Source organism: Natrix helvetica, assembly GCF_964273705.1.
Source record: "Natrix helvetica genome assembly, chromosome: 6".
In the NCBI taxonomy this organism is placed as follows: Eukaryota; Metazoa; Chordata; class Lepidosauria; order Squamata; family Natricidae; genus Natrix; species Natrix helvetica.
The window spans coordinates 53,975,392-53,999,561 of record NC_138553.1 but is presented as its reverse complement, the minus strand read 5'-3'; the positions used below and the strand labels follow the sequence as shown (position 1 = coordinate 53,999,561).

The 24,170-nt window shown below is 44.6% G+C and overlaps 1 protein-coding gene across 1 annotated transcript in view; it reads right to left on the bottom strand.

Moving 5' to 3' along the window:
• The window catches only part of DBX2 (developing brain homeobox 2), a 29,677-nt gene extending 11,613 nt beyond the window's left edge, over window positions 1–18,064 (bottom strand). The window contains exon 1 of the mRNA XM_081956711.1: window positions 16,928–18,064. Coding sequence (XP_081812837.1) covers window positions 16,928–17,240 — 313 coding nt within the window. The 5' untranslated portion in view covers window positions 17,241–18,064. The remainder of the gene's footprint in view (window positions 1–16,927) is intronic.
• Between the last annotated feature and the right edge of the window lie 6,106 nt (window positions 18,065–24,170).

Below are 24,170 nucleotides of genomic sequence, written 5' to 3'. Positions count from 1 at the left end.
TTTTTCAGCTTAATCGGTGGGATGTCAGCACTGTGGTCTATAACTGCAGGCTTGATGTGAGTCCAGTGAATCCAGAAGTCCTTTTCTGCAACCTTTATAACTGTTTGTGTCGTCAGCAGGATTTGGTAGGGTCCTGTCCACCTGGGTTGTAGTGGTGTTGTTCTGGTGAAGTGTTTTATCCACACCCAGCTGTTCGTATGGATGCAGGTTTTCCTCCAAGGGTAGCGTCTGGGTCAAGGCACTCTGTGTCCACAGAGTCTGGAGTCTTTTATGCAGGGCTGAAAGATAAGAGCATAACACCATATCCCCCCTTTCTAAGCTTAGGGAGTGTGGGTCTAGACCTTTTAAGGTATCCGGTGGCCTCCCCAAAAGTATCTCAAACGGGGAGAGTCCGATATCTCACAGTGGCCTAGTCCTGATTTAAAACAGTGCGATGGGCAATACTTTTGGCCATGAGAGATGCGTTTCCTGGCAAAGTTTTCCCAGCAGGGTCTTAACCTCCCTATTAGATCGTTCAGTTCCTCCTGAGGAAGAAGGCGAATAAGGGCAGTGAAGGTTCTGGGTAATACCTAGAGCTTGGAATATGTGATTTAAGACTTGTACTGCAAAATGTTTTCCCCGATCCATGTCCAGGACTGTAGGTACCCCAAATCTTGGTATTATGTCTTTGATGAGGTGCCTAGCCATCTCTAAGGCTGTTGCGTGGCGGCAGGGGAAAGCCTCTACCCAGTGTATGAGCTGATCCCGGCATGCAACGGCATACTGGTATCCATCTGCTTTGGGTAATTGTATGTAGTCCATTTGTATTCTTTCAAATGGTCTCTGTGCCCAAGGCCTACCGCCTTCATGAATACTTTTCCTAGATGAACTGTTATTGGCTGGCACGTCTGGCAGGTGCTAGTCACTCTGGTGGCTTCACTATAGATCCCTGGTGCATGCCATACTCTTCTGGCGGCGTCTACTATCGCTTGTGTCCCACAGTGACCTTTTGAGTGTAGCCTCTGGCAGATTAACCGTAAAAGGCATCGTGGGGTTATTGGCTTGCCATCCGGTGCCCTCCAGAACCCATCCCTAAAAACTGCACCCAATGTCTCCTTCCACATTTCTGTTTCTCCGTTTTCCAGGAAATCAGCATAAGGGATGGTTGGGGTGGCTTTTATTGCTGCCGCTGCTATACTTTGAGGGAAAGGTTTAGTTGCTGCTCATTTTGCCGTTACATTGGCATATCTGTTGCCTTTTGTGGTCAAGGAGTCATCCGTTTGGTGTGCTCTACAGTGGATGACTGCTATGGAGTGTGGTAATTGGATGGCTTTTAGTAGTTCGGAGACTGAAGTAGCGTGGGCTATGCATTGCCAGCTGATGTGAGAAACCCCCGCTGTTTCCATAGGGTTCCCGTGGCATGGCGAACTCCAAAAGCATACTTGGAGTCGGTGTAAATGTTTACAGACCGGTTCCTGGTGGCTTCGCAAACCTTTGTTAATGCTAGGAGTTCAGCCGCTTGGGCACTATGGGAGGGGGGGATAGGGGAAGCCCAAACAATTTCATGTAGGGAAACAACGGTGGCTCCTGCTATGCTTCTCCCATTATGCATATAAGATGAGCCGTCTGTGTATAGTTCCATGTCTGGGTTTAGAAGTGGGGTATCGGTTTGATCGGGTCGTGGGGATTTAGCATTGTGAATCAGGTGGAGACAGTCGTGCAAGTTGTCCCCTTGTTCTGCAGGAAGTAAGGTGGCTGGCTTCAGAGTTGTACATCTTTCAAATATTTTTTTTCAAGGAGAAAAAACAACTTTCCTCAATTTCATCAAGCATGTCGTTTGGTTACAAGTTTTTGTGCAACAGTTTTTACAATTAAAAATAAATTCACTGGTTATCCATTAAACATAACTAAATATTTCATTGAGTATTATGTGTTCAAATTACCATTAATATTCTTTCATTTGTGACAGCCATTATTTCCTTGAATCCATAATTATCTATTAGGTAACAATAAAGTCTTTATAGAATTAAATATCGCCTATCTCTAGAGAGTAAAAACAAAGATTAAAACAAAGGATTCCCATTAATTCATATTGCACATTTATACTTTCAGTTAACCATAGCGCATCTCCTCTTTTCCTCTCTCTACGCACAATGGCCATTTGTTTTCTCTCTCTCACAGGACAAAAACAGCAGCAACAACAAAATCATTCACTTTTCCATCCATTTTCACACACACTAGTCACACACATGCAGGCATACACATATTTCCCACGCTTTAAAATTAATTTTTTTAGAGAATTAAAATTTAGAGGTACTCACCTTCTTTCCAGGCAGCCTTTGAGTTCAAACTCAAAACCCCTTTAAAACCTACATCCAAATGGTTAAGGCCAAGATAAAGTCCACCCACAGACTCAATGGTGTCTGTGCAGGCATGGGAGGCTTACCTGGGCCATATCCATTGGTTAGGTTAGCTTGGAGTCCCATCTGGGGTGCCAATTGTTGGAAGAAATGTCCTTCTGGGTTCGGCTCCAAGTGGGGAAAAAGACACTGGAGACATGGAGGCTGCTTGGAAAGATGGTTTTAATGGTGGACAGGACCACATGGCTTGAGTCCTGAACAGAAAAGGTGATCACATGCTTCAATGTTGGTGGAGAAGAGAAGAGAAGGAAAGGGAAGGGGCTTGCTAGGCTTTTTATAACCTGTTCAGTCCCACCTCTCTGTTTCCTGTTCCTGTGTAAGAAATGTATTCTGATTGGTTGTCAGACTCACATGGGCCCATGCAGGGGCAACTCTCTAGGCTGAGTCCAGGTTTGGTTGAATTCTCAGAGTTCTCAGATGCCATGTGGTCAGTTGAGTAAAGGCTTATATTATCATGCCATCATTCCCATCCCCCTGGAGCTGAAGGGGAGAACTCTTTCATTATGTAAAGGGACTGGCTCAGGCTTTAATGGCTCATGGACAAAAGGTGGGGACAGGAAGCTGCAGGGAGAGTTACCTTGTCTTTTTGAAACATGTTTCTTCCTTTTCACATCCAGGGAAATATAATATTCTGCCTTTTCAATATATCCTAGGATATTTCATTTTTCTGGGAGAGGGCTGGGTGATAACTTCCTACACAGTTAACCACAATGTCATCAATCATCCACAATTCCAAATATAATTTTCCATTGTTAATTATCAATCCATATAGTCATTTAGTATTTCAATTCATATGTGCATCCATTGTTCATTACATCATTATTAGTCCATTTAGTATAGCAGAAATCTTTATAGTATAGAATGATCACTACCTACAATTATACCTAGAAGTTCAAATCATCCCACTCTTATACATTAGGTTCATTATTGTTCTTCATATATCATGTAAATAAGTACTCTATTTCATAATAAAAAATAAAAAAACTTTCATAGCAGTAAATATAACTTTCTATTATTGCATAAGAAAACAATTTCATTTCCAGTTTTTTTTTTCTAATAATTGGTAAAACTGTAATTTCAAATGTAAGCTTACTCATTTCAGCACAATTCATTTTCCGAATAATTTCCTCCTGGTTTAGAAGTGGGCTATCAGTTAGATCGGGTTGTGGGGATTTAGCATCGTGAATCAGGTGGAGACAGTCGTGCAAGTTGTCCCCTTGTTCTGCAGGAAGTAAGGTGGCTGGATTCAGAGTTGTATATCTTTCAAATGTTATGTTGTCTGTTGTAAATAATTCAGCCTCATATCGTGCTAGGCGCTGCTGTGTGAAGGCTTGCATATCGCTAAAACCTCATGAGGTACCTTTAAAAGCAGCGGGTGTTCCAGGACTATGTCTTTTGACTTTCTTACAATTTCTACTGTTGCTGCCACTGCTCTGAGGCATGGTACGGCTCCTTGAGCTACCGGATCTAGGGTTACTGAGTAATAAGCGACTGGACGTTGCGCGGGGCCAAATGTTTGTGTTAAAACCCCTGAAGCTACTCCCGTGTTTAATGTAATGAATAATGTAAAATGTTTTTTGTAGTCTGGACGTCCCAGTGCTGGGGCTGAGGCTAATGTCTGTTTGATTTCTTTTAGAGTTTGGTCTAAGGAGTTGGTCCATTCAATGGGGTCGGGCTTAGCCTTTTCCGGTAATTCTATTAAGGGTTTAGCTAATTCCCCAAATGACGGAATCCATGGGCGGCAGAAGCCCAGTACGCCCAGTAGGGCTCTGACTTGCCTCTTTGTTTGTGGAGGTTTCATGTTTAAAATAGTCTGTATTCTGCTGGGGGCCAGTTTCCTTATTCCAGGTGCTATAATGTACCCCAAATAGGTCACCTCTTGTTTTAGATATTGTAATTTAGTGGGTGACGCTTTGTGCCCTCTATCTGCTAAAGCTTGCAGGAGGTGTATTGTGTCCATTTTACAGGCCTCCTCTGTTTCAGATGCCAGCAACAAATCATCCACATATTGTATTAGGGTCGAATTGTGTGGGAGTGATATGGAAGAAAGGTCTGTTTTTAAGATCTGGGAGAATAAAGTGGGTGACTCCATGTAGCCTTGTGGCAAGCGAGTCCATGTGTACTGTTGGTCTTCCCAAGTGAAGGCAAAAAGGTATTGGGAAGCCCGGTCTACCGGGATACTAAAAAAAGCGGAGCACAGGTCTATGACTGTAAAATATTGTGCCAAAGCCTCCGTGACTATGGTTGCAGGACCTCCGTGACTATGGTTGCAGGATTGGGCACTACTGGAGCCCAGGGTATCATGTGGTTATTGACCAGCTGCAAGTCATATACGAACCTGAAAATAGGTTCTTTACGGGGAAGATTGGAGTATTACATGGGGAGGTGCACTTGCGGAGGACCCCTTGTTCTAGATAAGCCTTTATTAGCTTCCTTATGGGCTCGATGAGCTCAGCCTGAATTTTATACTGCAGGGCGTAAGGCTATTATACTGCAGGGCTATTTTTACCGGGGAGACTCATTTTAACAATCCTACTTCCGTGGCGTCCCAGCCCCATAGAGAAGAGGTTAGACTATTGAGGTCTTAGGTTTATTAAATTTATAGACCGCCCCCTCTCCCCGCAGGGACTCAGGTCTTCATGCAGGGAGGTGGCCTCGGTAACTACCATATGGATGTTCTTTGTCGGGATATCTAGTAGCAAACCATCCTTTCCACATTTAATAGTGCCCCCCAATTTACACAGGAGGTCTCTACCCAGTAGGGAGAGAGGGGATTGAGTACAGATTGTAAAGGAATGCTTTAGGGCCAGCGGACCTACATCAACTGGTATTTCTTTTGTGAACTCTACTGGGATGGTCCTTTCTCCTACTCCCATTATTTCGTCGTGGACCCCTTGTGCGATTGAGTTTCTAGTTGGGGGTGTTGTTATTAGTGAGGAGGTTGCTCACGTGTTCACTAGGCACTCATATTGCTTCCCCCCTATCCAGAGGGATATCATGAGCTCCCCTTCGGGGCCGTTCCTTAAGGGAATGGCCAATCCACAAAAGGTAGCCAAAAAGTCCGTGGTTTCATCCCCTAGTCATAAGGGTGACTGATCCCTGTCCCTCCCTGAGTCCCACCTGTGTGTGTAGTTCTGCCTCCATTCTCCCCGGTTACCTGGGCGGGTCCTTGGCAGAGGCGCTCTAGGTTGGGTTCGGTGTGGGTGGTTTGCCAGGTTTTGTCAACAATCCCGTTTTATGTGTTTCGCCCCGCACTGCAGATAGTGGGTACACCGTTCTTGGGGCCTTCCCTCCCACTCACATTACCGGCATTTACGCCAGTGTGGTGGGGGAGGTGGGGGTGCGTATGTGCTGGGGTTGTGATTTAAAGCAGCAAACATTTGTAGGTCCTCCCTTCTTTCCTCTCTCCTCTTTCTCTCCCTTTCCCTCTCTTTCCTTTCTTCCTTCCATTCTTTCTCCTCCTCTTTCAGCCTATCCCTTTGGTCATACACAAAGTTCGCGATCCTGCATAACTATTAGCTCAGTTGTTTCGAATAGTTTGAGGAGCTCATCTTTCATTAAGAAAACATGCAACAACTGGGTCATGTCTCCCCATGAGGGGTTGTGGCTTTCCACTATGGACCTTATGGTCTGTATCACTGTTTGAGGATTGGCCCTGAATGTGGGGGTGTCCCTTTTCCAGATTACTAGGTCTGAAGCCGAAAATGGGGTATGTGTCAGTACATACTCTAACTGTCCCCTATTTCTCCCTGGCACTGGTTTACTTAACAGGGGAGCCATGAAATGTATTCCTCTTTCATACTTCTCAGGGGGATTATCTGTTTTCTCTACAGGTTTCTCTACCGGGGGGTCTTTGAGTCTAGCTAGCTCGGCCCAGCAGTACCAGTAGGGTAAGTGGCTGGATTTGATTCTAGGTCTAAGTGTTTTCAGGATTTTAAAGTTGAATGAACCGCTCCTGGGCCAAATTGGTCTCCCAGTTTCGTCCTAGAGTAAAGCCCATTCTCTACATATCTGTTTTGCTTTCCTTTTTTTCATTCCCGTCAGGACAGGCGTTTGCTTTTCATCTCAGGCCCCCAACAGCTCCCCTGGGGGGGGGGTTCCGTGGCCACCCGTGAGCTACCACTTCCCATGATCCCGCTCAGATGTGGGGCTCACTTCGTCCTAGCCGGGCTTGCCGCTTCGTATTCCCCGCTTCAAATTCGCGTCCTTAGAGGACCTTTCGAGCCCTTTTAAAGGGACTTTTTCTCGCCCTTCAGAGGGACTATTCGCGCCCTTTGGAGGGACTTTTTGCGCCCTTCAGAGGGACTTTTCACGTTCCTCACCGCGGGAACCTTCTTTCGCGCCTTTACACGCAGGGACTTTCCAACAGTTTTCAAGTCTTGGGGAGAGACTTGGGAGGACCAGCCGCACAGCTACCCAGGGTTCTGTTGTCAGCGGGTATGGGCACCTCCTCTTTTCCCTTCTCTATCTTTTTCTGGGCTTTATCTACAATTTACGATTTTCCTGGGATTTGTTTTCCGGATCGTTACCTTTCAGCAATATTTTTCCACTCGTGCCCGCTCAGCTGCTTTGGTATCCTTTTCGCGAATCAGTTTCCACACTCCGACAAGAACCTCCCTTGCTTTCTCAATCCTGCCGGTCACTGCCCTTTCGGACTAGCAGCAGGCTGAGGTGCGGCTGAGCGTTAGGCGGAGGAGGTGGATTCTGATTGCTACTTGTGGATCTGAGCTCTCTAACACACGCACACGCACACACTCTTTCACTCCCCGTGTTACCCTTAGTAAAGAAAAAAAATTTTTGAGCAGTACTCACCTCCTTTCAGGCAGCTGTAAAGTTCAAACTCTGGATCGCCCTTTACTGCCCTTTTTAGCCACGCCGGATCCGTGGAAGTCCTTCTGCAGATGAAAACATCCGCGGCTGGCAAGAAAGCGATTCCTTGGGCCAGGTTCGATGGTTGGGTGAGCTGAGAATCTCTTTGTGGGTCGCCAATTGTTGGAAGGCAAAGGTTTCCAGTCCGTTCCCAGCTGGGAATCACCACCGACGCTAAAAGAAAGTTTTGTGAAGACAGCTGCCTGGAAGTTATGAGTTTTTTTTATTGAGGAAAGAAAGAACGGGAAGGATGAGACACAGCTCTGTTGTTTCCGGGTCTGCAGCACCCCATATACAGTTTGGTTTTCCCTTTTATACAGTTTTTCTTGCTTCAGGCTATTGTGTAAATTCAGTCTTTTACAAAAGTTCTTTTATTCTGGATGATTGCTCTGATCTTGATTCTCTTGTCTTCGGATTTCGTTCGTCCGGTATCTTGTCCTTGGGCTAATCCTATCATAAAACACGAGGAGGATGTTTTCCTGTTTGGGCGCTTATACAAAGGTGCCTGCTCTATGTAAATAGTCTTGATGTTTGTGTTATCTTGGAATTGGATTTAGTGTTTTTGTTATTCTGACTGGTCATTGCTAGATTCGGGGATTTCCCCAACTTTGTTACCCTTTTCCTAATCCTGTTATCTCATATTTCTTTTGTGACCAAGTGTAACCTCTTCCTGGCTACGTGTGTGGTTTTCTCTGGCTATGGCTCCTGGCTGCGTGTTTATTAATTTTTCCTGTACATGCCTTCTGGGTTATTTCTGTTACCTTTCTTCAGCACAAAGAGAAGAATGTATAAATTCTTATCTGAAATTATTTAGCTTACAAGAATTAATTCAGAGAAAACAAAATAAGCTTAATTTTGACAGGAACAGGCCCACCTGGCCACAGTTGCAATAATTAAGTAGAATTATTTCATTATTGACCTAAAACCTCTAAGCCAGGTATCAGCTATGTGCCAAGTGATTGTGGATTAAAACACTTTAACCTTAGTCTTACTTAAAGGTTATTTTGGCCCTGCCCTGTTGCTTCCAGGTTGCTTCTGCCTCATCTGACCAGATCTTTAAATATTGAGGAATGTCTTCCTGAATACCTGCACCTCAAATCTTGGGATCTTAGGTGTGTAATCATGGCAAGCCCTGAAAGACTCTTTCTCAGCCCATGGGATTCACATTCCTGAAAGGCAAGTCTAAGGAAATTCTCTAGGCTAGTTTTCTTCTACCTTGGCAACTTTAAGATGTGTAAATTTTAGCTCTGCCCAGAGTACCCCAGAGTTGTCTTTTCCAGGAGATAGGCTGCATATAAATTTAATAAATTAATGAATTCCAGAATTCCTTTCAATTTTGTTTGCTGGCTAAGGAATTCCTGGAATTGAAGTCCACTCATCTTAAAGTTGCCCAAGTTAAGAAACACTGCTCTATGCATTTAAGAGTTACTCCATAATATGGCATTCCATAATATCTTGCTATTGAGAACAACTGACTAAATAGTACTATGACTTTTGTATATTATGATTTTTGCCCTTTTGGTCTACTGGTTAAGACACCAGACTCAAAGCCAAGAGACTGTGAGTTCTATTCCCTCCTTTAGGTATGAAAGCCAGCTTGGGCCACTCACTCTGTCTTATCCCAACTCACTTCATAGGCTTCTTGTTGTTGGAAAAGTAGGGGCAAGGAGTATTGTGTGTGTTCAGTGCCATGAGTTTTTAATAAAAATAATAAAGGTTGTATATAAAGTAAAACAAGATAAAATAATCCTTTCATCCCAAAGAATAAATCAAAATTAGCCAAAAAAGCAACCTCATTTTTTAAACCTCCATTCAGAATATAGATAACCCCAACCCCGCCTTGCTAATGAAGGAAGTCAAGAGTGGCCCGCCACAAGCCATGCCCCATGGTCTCTGAGAGACAAAACCACACTCCTATAGCACTCCAAATATCTAACTTCAAGCAACAGCCCTGTTTCCCAGTTGCTCCAAGAACAACTGAAGTTCTCAGCCCAAAAAGTTGCACAGCCCAGCCCTAACTATCATTTTGGTGAATATGGATCTGTTCCAAGGCAGACACAAAACTCTCCCACTACTTCCATATGTTTTAGAAAGTATCGAATTTCATTCCACGAGTAAAAGGAAAGTTGTCTGAGGTATGTTACCATTTATTGGGGAGGGAGGGGGGCAGAGATTCAACTGCTTTGTAACTAGCCAGAGATTCCTCAATACATGGGCATTCTATAAAACATGTTTTTAAAATGCCCTAAACCTACCAAGCTTTGGGACAAAGTAGTGGACTATATATGATTATGTATGAATAAAATTCCTAGAGGATAATATTCTCTTATGGTAGATACCTAGTTCATGGAACCTGACAACCAGACAACATAAATGGATACTCTGTCCCCTTTCTAAGGCCAAAAGACTGCTATTGCAGCATTGGAAAGATGAATGTATGGCCCCTTTCACTCAATGGATTGAAGAACTAATTGCACTAGCCACCAATGAGTGGATTTCCTGTAGACGTAGACTTTGTATGGACAAGTATCATGAAATAAGGGTCTCATTTATACAGAATATAGTGGATTATAAATTTCTGTATAAATATGTCGGAAATATATGCTTCAATTATATTTTATAAGACAAGTATATGTAGAATTGTAGCTGTTTATTGTTATAAAAGACATGTATTACTTTTTGTCATCTTTTTTCACTTGATAATTATGTCACTTTTTATGTGTACTCTTTGATAATGCATGTATCACTAGCATTATTATTGTTATGGATTATTCTTTTCTTTTGTTGCAATTATTTAAAAATAAATAATAAATAAATAATGCATGGACATTCTAGTATTTTTAAAAATGAACAATTTGGCCGCTCATCATCACACCTGCAAATAATCTAGTATCCTGTAATTAACAATAGAACCCAATTGCTTGAGAGACTATGTACCTAAAGACATCAGAAACAACATTTAAGATTAGCACTAAGTCCCACAATATATATAGCAATCATGCCTAAATCATTTCATTTCTCACTACCCACATCAATGATAGAATCAATGACATTAAAATGATAGGCACAACTGGGAAATCGAAAATTGGCTTCTTTTTACATGCATGGCATGCATTTAATGCACATTAAAATAGGAACAGGGCTTTGATTCTTTACCACCATTGTTTGACACCCCAACCTTGTACCATCCTTCAAGTGCTATCATCCTGAAGTTTGGCCTGAGTTTTGCAAATAGACTTTTCTCCCCTTGAGGGCTTGCTTAATTTGAAAGATATTGTTCTGAAACAAGATCTTTTGAAAAAAAATACAACATGAATTAAGAGCCTCTAAATCTTGCCATAGACCTTTGAAACATAACTTTAGAGAGTTGAATGGTTTGGTTCATTTTTCTTTTTTTGGTATCCAAGTTCAGTCAAAGTTATTTTGTGACTATGCCCAAACATATTTTGGCCCTAAGAAGTTTCTTCTATCTGTCTTAGTTTTCAGGTTGTAAACTGGGTCTCTTCAGAGAGGCATGAAATACTATCCTAGTCAATGGAGAACAGCTCTCTCTTGGCCAGGATAACTTGTTGCATTGTTGGCTAGTTAAGGCTAGAGCAGCAGCTTGTTACTAAAAAAACAAATGGGGGGTTGTCCAGGGGGGTTATTTTCAGGGGTGGGCTTATATTTTGCCCACGCAAAAATGTGCCAAGGTTTTAGTTTCGAGATAAGTTGTATTTTCGGGGAAACACGGTAGCTCTAGGTCAAATGGAAGCCCATTCACTTGTTGCACTGCTGTTTTTCTGTCTGTATTTCCAAGGAGAGAATGAGCTTATCTATATTGCTTGTTGCTGCTATTTCCAGTACTTTTTGTTCAAACATGCAACATATTGGTTGCAGAAGTAGCAGTGGTGAAGGAGGAGAGATGTGAGCATACAAGCAATCAAGTGGTGATGTACTTAATACATCACGTATTTGCCAAGTGTAATTGGACACACAAGGAATTTGTCTTTAGTGCATATGCTCTCAGTGTACATAAAGAAAAATAAAATAGAATACATTAATCAAGAATCATAAGATACAACACTTAGTGAAAATCATAGTTTACTAATAAGCAATCAAATTATACAAGGAAACAGATAAAACAATATAAATTTTAAAGATACAAGCAACAGTCATAAGTGGGAAGGGATAAATGGGAAGTAATGCATGTTTATTTTCAATAAATATGCATAAGATTTGGAATTACATGACTGCAAACCCCTATCACTGATTTTTAGGTAAATTTGCATTGAAAATTGACTACAAATCAGTCAGACTTATTAAATTGAAAGATAACTAGTTAGTTCATCTTGCGTATTATTTAGAGATCATATCCTTGCTTCTATCTAGTGGCTGCCTAGGTTTTTTGCATTTGAGCTATGAAAATTGCAGTAGACATTGTTTTATCTTATTACTGAAGTAGAAATCCATACCCTAACCTTGTTCCATCCAAATGGTACAAGGTAGAAATCCAAATTATATAATCCCATAAAAGTAAAAGGGATTGAATCAAAATGAAGCTGCTAAGGTGTTAGTTCATTACCATATTACACTTTGTTTCAAACTACATTTGTTCTTCTTTTCAATGAACAGAGATCCCTCATTTCTAACATGTAAAACAGAATAACATATTTCTAACATGTTATTCTGTTAACTCCAAACCAACAATATACTTTTATCACCAGGATCATATATTTCTTATATTGATTTCTTCCTGTTACCTATCTCTTAAGACTGCATCCCAACACAAAAGTTATTAATGTATATTTTGTGCTTTACCAATCTGAGCAAAACAAATAGTCTATAAACAATGATAAAATTATTCAGTGTGTGTTGCATGCTTAATCTGCTAGGTTTTATGATTAAACAAATGCTGTCTGGAAAATATTGTACCAAAATATGAGCCTTTGAAATTTAATTAATTACCAGATATGTCTTATTTTAATTGTTAATTATCATTCCTCAATTCATGCTGTCAATAGAAGCAAAAATATCAGAATACTTCAAAAATCTATATAAATTTGAAGCAGTATTATCTATCATTCCATTTAATGTCATTTACATCTGTGACACTTTTAAGTCAACACACTGGGTATGGTGCTCTCAATGAAGCTGGTTTGGAAATTGCAACTAGCACAAAATGCTACACGTTTCCCCAAAATAAGACCTAATCAGAAAATAAGCCCTAGTTGGATTTTTAAAACATCTCCTAATATAAGTCCTACCCCCAAAATAAGCCCCGGTTAAGGTCATCATCAGCTGGGGTGTGTGGCCAGCACAGGAGGCAGTGAGGGCACAGGGGTTGATGGAGTCCGGCAACAGCCGCAGCCCATGCAGCATAAGTGAGTTGATTACCTGTCCAAGTAGCAGGTGGAAGCAGAGGAAGGGTGGAGGAGGCACACAATCTGAACACACCACATGAGCCATGAGAAAGGTGAGAGTCAGTGGGCTGGAGTGGGTGGGTGGCCACAGGAGGCTTGTCTTCATGTCTCTTGGCTTGGCTGCAACCTACGCGGCACATCCAGATTGCCTGCCTTCTCCCCCATGCCTCTGCCTCTGCTGCTGGTGCTGCCATATGAAGATGAGCCTCCTGCAACTGGCTGCCCACTCCAGCCCACTGACTCTCAGCTTTCCCATGGCCCATGGAGTGTGTCCGGATCATGTGCCTGCTCCCCTGTGCCTCTACTGCTTGGACAAGTAATCAATTCATCTGCACTGTGTGGGCTGCACAGCCACAGAGTGCCGATCAAGGGGCTAGTGGGCGGCAGCTAGAGCTGCTGCCAGACACCATTGGCCCTACATGCTCACCTCCTTTTCTGTGCGTGCTTGGGAGAGGTGCACCCAGCCAGGCTGATCACCCTGATATCGTGTTTCCCTGAAAATAAGCCCTAATGCTTATTTAGGAGCTCGACAAAATATAAGATCAGATCGTATTTTGGGGAAAACATGGTAGGTTGCTGAAGATGAAAGAGTCATTATTTGATGAAACTTGTTTGGAAAAAAAATTAGATAATTAGTTCCTCCTGCAGACCCTTTTGGATATGTTCAGATTGGAGTCAATAAAGGCATGTTTCAAATGTGAGATACAAGAAAGCTGATAGTAGAATTCCTTTTGAATGAAAAGTAAAGGAAGTTTTGTAAGTAAGAGGTGCTGATGTCAGCTCTCACAAGTTGTAGGGCCTTGTAAAGAAAATACTAGCATAATGTGCCATTTCTGTGAATCTGAAAATACAGTGCTTGCTAATAACAGGGTAGAATCCTCTATGTTTAGTAAAGCAGAAATATTTGCCCATTTACCAGATTGAGAGTCTGATTCTATCCCAAGTTAATTCTTCATCTTATCCTGAGCATTTCAACCATCCTGTTGTGGTGTTTATGATCAGAGCTGTTGAAATGAGAGATCCATGTAACATCTGTGTTAATAGATGAAGCTGAGCTTCTGATTACCCAAAGAGGGTATTACACCTCTCTCTAACTGACACTAACTCTCCCATTGGGTTCCCATCTTATTAGAGCATTTCTAAGGCACCACTCACTCACTACCTACCGTATTTTTCGGAGTATAAGACGCACCTTTTTTCTTTAAAAAAAAGGCTGAAAATCTGGATGCATCTTATACACTGAATACAGCATTTTTTTGCCTCCCGAAGCCCCACCCCCTTCACAAAAATGAGGGCAGAAATGAGTGAAAAATGGGCCGTTTTTTGCCCCCCCAGCACCACTCTTTAAGCCTCTATAAGGCTATGCATGCAATTTTTTTGACAAAAAACAGGCCCATTTTTGGGAACGAGCGGTTTTTTTGTTCGTTTTTGCCCCCCTGCAGGAGCACTCTGCAAGCTCCCCCAAGGCTATTCATGCCTTTTCCTTGAAAAAAATAGGTCCGTTTTCGCGAAAAACAGGCTGTTTTGGGGAGGTTTGCAGAATGCAAAAACTTTTTTTTTCCCTTTTGGAAAGCTCTTTAGTTAGAGCAGTGGTTCTCAACCTTCCCAATGCCATGCCCTTTAATACAGTTCCTCATGTTGTGGTGACACCCAACCATAACATTATTTTCATTGCTACTTCATAACTATAATTTTGCTACTTTATGAATCATAATGTAAATATCTGATATGCAGGATGTATTTTCATTATTACAAATTGAACATAATTAAACCATAGTGATTAATCACAAAAACAATATGTAATTATCTATTGTGAAATATTTATCATTTACATTTTTATTCCAGTGGGTAGTTGTCGTAGGGGCCCCAGAACACTTCTTTGCCCAGGGGGCCCATAATGCTGTTAAGTCGGCCCTGTGCATGCCAGCTATGGACTTGTGCCATAGAGGATGCCAAAAATATGTGGTGGAGGCTGAGGGTTCCCATTCCTAGCCCTGCCATTTCTCTGACTCACTAGCACACCCAGCATATCCGTAAGGGAGAGAAATTGAAACCCCCCTTAGCCAGGTGTCTGATCTCTTTCCAGGCAAGGGTTGGCACAGCAGTGGGACATGCCAAGGCAAGGAACCACCCTTCCCACTGGACTCCCCACACCAGAGGAAGTGCCCCCTTGCTCTTTGCCCCCTGGATTGGGTGGGACTGGACTAAAAGGCCTTTCCTGGAGAGAAGGAGCCAGACGCACACAGCAAGGGGTCTTGGGGCTTTGGCTGTGTGTGTGTGTGTGTGTGCAAAGCTTGGACTCTTGAGCCTCTTGGCTGGAGAACTGGTTGGAGGAGGCACCTGGTGTCCAGTTGTAGTCTTTCCTGGGCTTTCTCCTTAGCCCAAAAGAGAAACGGTGGGAGGGAGCCTTTGGGCTGGAAGGGGAGCCAGGCCAGGAAGCCACATCCCCCATCAGAGACCCCTGAATGCACCTTATGAGGTCGTCTTTTGGACCAATCTGTTGCAGTTTGGACCTACAGCAGGGTCCTCTGGTACTTGCTTGTCCTCCTGAGCTGCTGCCAACATGACCAGCCTGGCAGCAGGCCAGAGAGCCATGGTGGCCAAGGTCTAGCTAGAAACCAGTGGTTGTGGGTTGAAGCCTCCTTAGGAGCCTGGGGGTCTTTGGGCCAGACCCATCTCACGGAATCATTGCGGTGGAGGAAAAGGAAGAGATGGGAGTGTTAGGCATCTACATCCCCTTAAGTTGATCACCAGGAAAGGCAAGGTAAAAATCAAATGCATTTGCTACCATTTACTTTGAAATAAATGCAGAAAATTTCCTTCTTCTTGGCTCTGCTCTTCTGCCCTTTCCAGCTGGGGGGAGGGGCTCCCCAAGCAGACTCCCAAAAGGCAGTTCTGCCCCCCCCCCAAGTTCTGCCCTCCCCAAACATGACGTGCCATGTACCCTGCTTCCCTTCCCACTCCAAATAGTACTTCCTGGGACAACGATGCCTTCATAGTGCAAGAATTTCCCCTTCTAGCTTCCCTTCAGGAGCATCAACACCGAATTTCTTTCCACCCCATTTCCTTGGCAGGATCCCCTGCGCGGCAGCGGCGCAGAGCTCGGAGTGTTCACACTGTGCTAAGCCCCGAATGTGGGATTTGTCTCCCACTTCCAGCTCCTTCCTCTGGGCTGCACCTCCTCCTTCCCATCAACACTGGGAACTGTGCCTGCAGCTCCAGCGGCTTTCCTGCAAGCGAGAGGCCGAGAACCGGAGCAGGGAGGCCAGTGTCTGGCGGCAATCCTTTGGCCGCGCCCAAGGAGGCAGCAATGGTGGAGGAGAGTCGGGCCTGATTTCTTGGTTCGGAGGAGTCTGGAAAGCTGAGGATCTCTGTAAGCCAGGGGTTGTTCTTGGCGGGCAGCCAAGGGACACGGAGGAAGGCCCGCGATAGTGCCGATGCCTCAATTACTGCCTGGGGCTGAGACGAGGGTTCACTTAGAGGTGTCTCGGTTCCTAAGACCATCGAAAATATGTATTTTCTGATGGTCTTAGGCGACCCCTGTGAAAGGGTCATTCAACCCCCAAAGGGGTCGCGACTCACACGTTGAGAACCGCTGAGTTAGAGTGATTGATGAGAATTACATTGATCAAGTGCTACGCCAGCAGAAACAAGTCTTAGGTGCTGCAGGTTGTCAGCGATTTCCTTCTCCAGCACATGGATAAATACACCTGGAAACATCTATCTACCTACCTACTCTCTCTCTCCCTCCCTCCCTACCTATACAGTACATATACCTATACAGTAGGTATTTCTCTCTCTCTCTCTCTCTCCCTACCTCCCTACCTACCTACCTACTCTCTCTCTCCTTACTGTATTTCTCTCTTTCTCCTTCTATCTACCTACTGTTTTTTTCCTCTCTCTCTATTCCTCTCTCTACCTACCTACCTACTTTCTCTCTCTCCCTACCTACTGTATTTCTTTCTCCCTCTGTCTACCTACCTACCTACTCTCTCCCTACCTACTATATTTCTCTCTCCCCCCTCTATTTACTTACCTACCTACTCTCTCTCTCTCTCTCTCCCTACTTTTTTTTAAATTTGCCTCTTCAACGGCAGCCACCTCCACAAGACTTGATAACCCAGAACCAACCCAGGATGACTGACGTCGATGTAGGAACCCTATTATTGTGTTGACAGAAATATCTTGCTAGGAAAGCGTAGCGTTTGCGCACGACTGAAAGCAAGATATCCCGGCTCGTGGGAGGTAGTCGCTCACCTGGGGCTGCTGCTGGAAATGCGCCTCCTCTGTCCTCCGGAACCGCGTAGTCCCCTGCTGAAGCATTCAACACTTGGAAAGGCCAAGCGCAGACAGGGAAGGCGCCTTCTCCGACGACGCGCATTGGTTCACGCAACTTGAGCGGGATCGGAGTGGCGGGCAGGCGCGGCGAGAGGCGTGACGGACCTTCGCCAGCTCTCAGCAGGTTCTCAATTAGGAAACTTTTGCCCAAATTGCCAAAACCCGGAGCCCCGGGCAAACCAAAAAGAGCGGCGGAAGTTCCGCAATGCCAAGGGAGAGCGCTCGGAAGCATGGCCGAGAGAAGAGAAGGCTAACCGCAGTCCTGGCCTCGAAACGGAGAGGGGGTTCGCCTCCTCCCGCTGCCGCCTCCTCCCGCTGCGGCCCTTCGCAGGCGACCATGAGGCGGGAGCCTGGGGAATTTGCCGGGCGATTCTCCGCGGACTGTCACCACCTTCTCTGGAGAGTCGTCAAGTGAGTGGAAGGTGTGTCCGACCTCATTAATTTCTGTCAATGGTCCTTAAGGCAGGATAGACATGGGCGACAATGAAAGGCGCTGCTGAGGGCGTTGAGGAGCGGAGCAGGGGCGCCGTCTATCATTGGATGGGCATCGGCCTTCCTAAACACCATTGGATCCTAGGTATCTAGTCGGGCTGAAGGGTCTCCCGAGCTCCCATCTGTTTCTCCGCTAAGGCACTGCAGGACCCGCCGAAATCAAGAGGGTCCCCAAATTCCCTGCCGCGCATTCCTTGTGTCGGCAGGCGGTTTCTTCCTCAAAAGTTTCTTCACCAACTTTTATTCTGCAAAAAGCGGGAGTCTTGCGGGGAGGGGAGTCGATGCCCTTCTGAAATTGAAGGAAGCTGTCCAAAGGATCTGCGCGTTGCCTGAATTTCAACATCAGACTTTTTGGCTGAAGTTTCCGTTGGCCAGAGGTCTCTTGGATGGATGGCTCTTCTGTACCAGACTTTGCCGATATGCGTTGTAAGGGAGCTTAGGAAACGGAGCATCTTATAAACATTGATAAATAAATCAACTTATATATTAAGTTATAGTTCTGATGAAGGAACGTTCCTTCTGCAATTCTTCTCATGGCTACATAAACTCTGGCTTACAGTGGAAAAATCCAGATATTGGCTACGGGGCAAGGCACCCTAATCTTGTTTTTCTTAATAGATAGAAAAAAATGATGGGAGATGGTGTGAAAGCATAACAATGGAAGCTGACCCAAGAATCCTATTTTCTGACCCCCAGAAATCTCAGTGTTACTTTATTGACCTAGAATGTTGACCCTTAGTTGAAGATGAAGTGAAATTCTGGAGGTCTCTAAATAAGCATCTGAGTATGGCATGGGTGGATGCAGTAATCAGTATATAGAACCTCCACCAACAGATGAGCAGGTGTATTAGAAAACTGTGTTTCCATGATGTTAGTGAGGAATTCTGGGAGTTCAGGTCCATATATCGTAAAGTTGCCAAAGTTGAGAAACACTAGTATAATGGACTAAGTTGGATCAAATGGTGATATGATAGAGTGCTCGACTAAGAGAATGGGATCCAGATTCTGGTCTACGGAAGCTCACTGCGTGACTTTGAACAAGATATCTTTTCTTAGCCCAACTTGTTCCAGGGACAACTATGAGGATAAAATACTAATTACCTCACTTCCACTCCTGAATGAACAACAGAATCTAAGCCAAATAAATAAATATGAGGCCAAACAGAATATTCCCTTTTACATTGCTTCTTTGAAAGACTTTTAAATTTTAAATCAGGGAAGCTAGGCATATGTATGATTATAAATGTTCATTTAATTATTTTTGTTTATTTTTGAAATACACTTAACAGTTCATTTAGTGACCATTCAAAGTTAAAATGGCCTCAAAACGACAACATTTTTCACACGTATGACCTTTGTAGCATCCCCATGCTCGTGTGATCAAAATTCAGATGCTTGGCAACTGGTTCATGCTTATGACTGTTTCTGTGTCCCAAGCTTATGTGATCATCTTTTGCAACCTATTGACAAGCAAAATCAATGGGGAAGACAGATTCACTTAACAACCGTGTTACTAACTTATCAACTGCAGTGATTCACTTAACTACAGCAAGTAAGGTCATAAAATGGGGCAAAACTCACTTAACAATTATCTCACTTAACATAAATGTTGGGCTCAATTGTGGTCACAAGTCAGGGACTACCTGTATATTATCCTCTCATATAATGAAATACTTTTCTTGCAAGAAGAGAAGCTAAATACCATCCACATTATACTGGTAGTTAGGAGGGAGCTATTATTTCAGCTGAAAGTAAAAAAAAAGGAACACATTCAAATTTCCCTGTTATTTTTTTATCAGCATTTCAGAAGCAAATCCAAAGCATGAAATAAAGGTGAATAGGACTGGAATGAAGTGATGTTCATGGCCATCTAAAGGAAGGCTCCATAAGATTATTCATTCATGTTGCACCACAGAAATGTGCCTGCAACTGATTTTTTTTAACTCACTTAACTCCACTTCTAGGTCAAAACTACAAACACACACACACACACACACACACACACACCTATACAGGGTATGAAAACATTACGTACCTATCTGAATTTAAAAGTTATGAGTTTAACATGTAAAAGTGAACATGTAGTTTATTGAAGTCAGAATTGAGATTTGTTGAGCTAGTTCATTATTTTTTTGCACTGACTTTTCAATGTAAAAGTACCATAAAACAGAAAGGCTTAAATAAGGAAAAGATGAAGAGCTTTAGAACAGGAAAAAGGGAGAGCATACAATAACATATGCTACCATGAATATGTTTCAACTTACTGTATATTTAGATAAGTATATAATGTGGCATTTGCATGATAATGCCACTGCATATTTTGGCATCATTTTCATTTGGGGCAAATTCTGCTGTCCATAAAACTAGTTTGCTCAGTGGCCTGAAGTAATCCAACAATTAGTGTGGTTAATACACTTCCAGATATCAAAAACATTGACATTAAAATGTTTTATTACAATATCTAATTAGTCATAAAAATCTTTGCAAATTATCCGGTGGTTCTTGTTTCCTGAATTTCCATAGGGCTTGATTGAAATCAGCCAGAGTATCTTCTGCAGGAGATCAAGAGTGATACAGTCAAAGACCTAGCCTGGTAATCAACCACTGCTTTATACTATTTTTGAAATCATTTAGGAACCGGTAGAAACCCTTAAACAAAATAAGGTCAGCACTTCCTACAGTTCTGGAACTTATGCCAAATTGCTTTTTATATCTCTTCCTTATTTCTTGACCACATCAATGTGTTTATTAAAACACATACATATGGACACAGAACTGGTGTAATTTGAAAGATAATGAACTGTTGAAAATCATACAGTTGGAAGGTTTCTTTAAGGTTATTTTACATAGTTAATATTTTACCTGATATGTACTTATAACTAAACAAAGTACAATTCCCCCCCCCCCCCGGCTTTCATAGTATTTAGCTGATCAATAATGTACCATCGGTACAAAGTCAACTATTAGCAACAACATAGATCCATGATGGCAAACCTATGACACGTGTCCCATAGGTGGCACACAGAGCCTTCTCTGGGGGCATGCCAGCTGTTGCCCCAGCCCAGCTCCACTGCATATGCGTGCATGCCTCCCGCCGGCCAGCTGGACTCTGCTGCACATGTGAGGCAGGGTCCATGGGGTGTGTGTGCATGTGCATCTGTGGGGGCATTCACATTTTGGGGGCTTGGCTTCCAGGTCCAAAACGGGGTGTGGAAGGAGTATGTGCCCCTCCCATTCCCATTTTGTCTTCCAAGTTGGTGGAGGAGGCCTTCCAGACCCAAAACAGGGTGCGTTTTGGGCCTGGAAGGCCTCCTGCACCAACCTGGAAGACAAAATGGGGCACGGGAGCACCACATGAGGCCCCTTGCAATCTGTTTTGGGCCTGGAAAGCCTCCTGCACCAACCTGCAAGCCAAAAATGGGTGAGGGGGCGGGGGAATGTGTATGGGTCACACACGCCTGTAGGGGAGTTGTATGTGCATGCACAGGGGCAGGGTGCAAATGGGGGTCACATGTGCATGCGTGGGGGGCAGGGTGTTCAGGGGGGGTCGTGTACACATTGCATGGTGCAGGTGAGGGCTGGAGCTGTTGGAACATGACAACAAAAGAATTAGCCAGCACTGACATATCTTCTCCAGAGTGATCTGTTACCGTATTTTTCGCCCTATAGGACGCTCCGGAATACAAGACGCACCCAATTTTAAAGGAGGAAAATCTAGACAAAAAAGATTATGAACCAAATACTATAGTAAAATATTTTATATCAACTGTATAAAGTTAACAGCAGTTTAAGAACAATTTTATGTCAACCATGTAACATATTAAGAACTATCTTTACTCTCATTAACAGTCAGAGCAAGAAACAGCAAGAAATAGAGAAATGAAAGAACTGTCAATATTACCAATATGTTCTTCATTTCCCCTCCCCACTTATATTTCATCTGGTGCTCTCTTATCCAGCCATATTTCATCTAGTGGTCTCATAACCCCTAATATCTCATCTGGTGCTCTCTAACCCCCATATTTCATCTGGTGGTGTCTAACCCCCTCATATGCATCTGGTTTGAGTGAATGCTGCTGGAAAGGAGATTGTAAAAACTCATGAATGAAACTCATTTAACAATGCTCTTGCTTAGCAACCAAAACTTTGGGCACAATTGTGATCATAAGTTCTCTTCCTTTTTCTTTCTTTCTTTCTTTCTTTTTCTTCCTTCCTTCCTTCCTTCCTTCCTTCTTCCTTTCTTTCTTGTGTCTCTCTCTCCCTCTTTCTTTCCTTCCTTCCTTCCTTTCTTTCCTTCCTTTCTTTCTTGTGTCTCTCTCTCTCCAACGTTCTTTCTTTCTCTTTCTATCTTTGTCTCTCTCTCTCTCTCCCTTCCTTCCTTTCTCTCTTACTCTTTCTTTCTCTCTCTCCCCCCCTCTCACACACACATACGTACCTTCCAGTTGGCAAAAATTTCTGTTTTGCCAGCTGGGAGGCTGGCAAAGAAGCCTCATTTTCCCTGCCGCCCGTGGCACTTCACTTGCTGCAACTCGGACAATGGGGAGGTGGGAGTAGCCTTGTCCGGGTTGCAGCAAGAAGAAGGATCGGCTGCGGGAATCCGGCAGAGCAGCGTGTGGAGCCGCGCGGAGACGGGCTCTGCGCGCTGCTCTGCCCGTCTGCCGATCATCCACTGACCCCTAAAGAAGAAGGATCGGCTGCGGGAATCCGGCAGAGCAGCGTGTGGATTTCCGGGGAGACGGGCTCTGCGCGCTGCTCTGCCGGTCTGCCGATCATCCGCTGACCCCTAAAGAAGAAGGATCGGCTGCAGGAATCCGGCAGAGCAGCGTGTGGAGCCGCGCGGAGACGGGCTCTGCGCGCTGCTCTGCCGGTCTGCCGATCATCCGCTGACCCCTAAAGAAGAAGGATCGGCTGCGGGAATCCACACGCTGCTCTGCTGGATTCCTGCAGCCAATCCTTCTTCTTTAGGGGTCAGCGGATGATCAGCAGACCGGCAGAGCAGCGCGCAGAGCCCGTCTCCCCGGGAATCCACACGCTGCTCTGCCGGATTCCCGCAGCCGATCCTTCTTCTTTAGGGGTCAGCGGATGATCGGCAGACCGGCAGAGCAGCACGCAGAGCCCGTCTCCGCGCGGCTCCACATGCTGCTCTGCCGGATTCCCGCAGCCGATCCTTCTTCTTGCTGCAACCCAGACAACGCTACTCCCACCTCCCCATTGTCCGAGTTGCAGCAAGTGAAGTGCCACGGGCGGCAGGGAAAACGAGGCTTCTTTGCCAGCCTCCCAGCTGGCAAAACAGAAATTTTTGCCAACTGGAAGGTACGTATGTGTGTGTGAGAGGGGGGGGGGAGAGAGAAAGAAAGAGTAAGAGAGAAAGGAAGGAAGGGAGAGAGAGAGACAAAGATAGAAAGAGAAAGAAAGAACGTTGGAGAGAGAGAAAAGGTCTTTGCTCCCTCTCTTTTGCAGCAAGCCCCGATGCAAAAAAACACCAAGGACTTGCGAGTGAGTGACAGGGGCGGAGCTTCCGGGTTCATTGACCAACCGCAGAAACCCACCACTGCCCAGGTGGCTACATTTGGCCTATAAGACGCACCCAGATTTTCACCCTCTTTTTGGGAGTAAAAAAGTGCGTCTTATAGGGCGAAAAATACTACTTACCTACTTTGTAAGATCTTCCAATGGCACATCTATTGCTGCTATAATCAAATCCATCTGCCTTGCTGAGGGTTGTCATCTTCTAATCTTTTCTTTCACCTTTTGTATTATTAGTCTTCTTAAGAGATATATCATATACCAGCGATGGCGAACCTTTTTTGGCTCGCGTGCCGCAAGTGGGGGGAGCGCAGGGGGGTCGTGTGCGGGCGTGCTGCACCCATAATGCTATGCGCGAGCCCCCAGTGTGCATGCGCACACAATGCGTGACCCCCCCCATTTTTACATGCTTTTTTCGCCCTCCCCAGGCTCCAGAGGCTTTATAGGAGCCTGGGGAGGGCGAAAAGAGCCTCCCCCGCCCCCCCCAGAGGCCCTTCAGAGGCTTCTGGAAGTCACTTCCGGTTTGCTCGGAGGGTGGTTTTAAGCGCTCCGAAGGCATCAGGGAAGCCTCTGGACGGTCCCTGAAGCCTTCGGAACGCTTAAAACGACCCTCCGAGCAACCTGGAAGTCATTTCCGGTTTGCTCGGAGGGTGGTTTTAAGCGTTCTGAAGGCTTCAGGGAAGCTCCAGACAGTCCCTGAAGCCTCCGGGGGGGCGGGGGGCTCTTTTCGCCCTCCCCAGGCTCCTATAAAGCCTCTGGAGCCTGGGGAAGGCGAAAAATAGCTTTTAAAAAGGTGAACCCAGCTGGCCAGCGCGCGCATGCACGCTGGCCAGCTGACAAGGCAGCACCTCGCGTGCCTCGACAAATGGCTCTGCATGCCACTTGTGAAATAAGACACTATTTCACCCCAAAAGTGGGTAGAAATATCTGTGCGTCTTATGGAGAAAATATGGGTGACAGACAGCAGCAGCAAATGGCAGCAGCAATCCCCACTGCCTGGAACAGGTGATTGGCAGTATTCTGGGAGGCTGATCCAACTGCCGATCAGCTCCTCACCAACTAAGGCTCCAGTGTTCCCTGACAGAGGCAGCAGACATTGAGGAGGCAGCAATTGCAGCATTTCTGGTCTGCCAGCCCACTGATC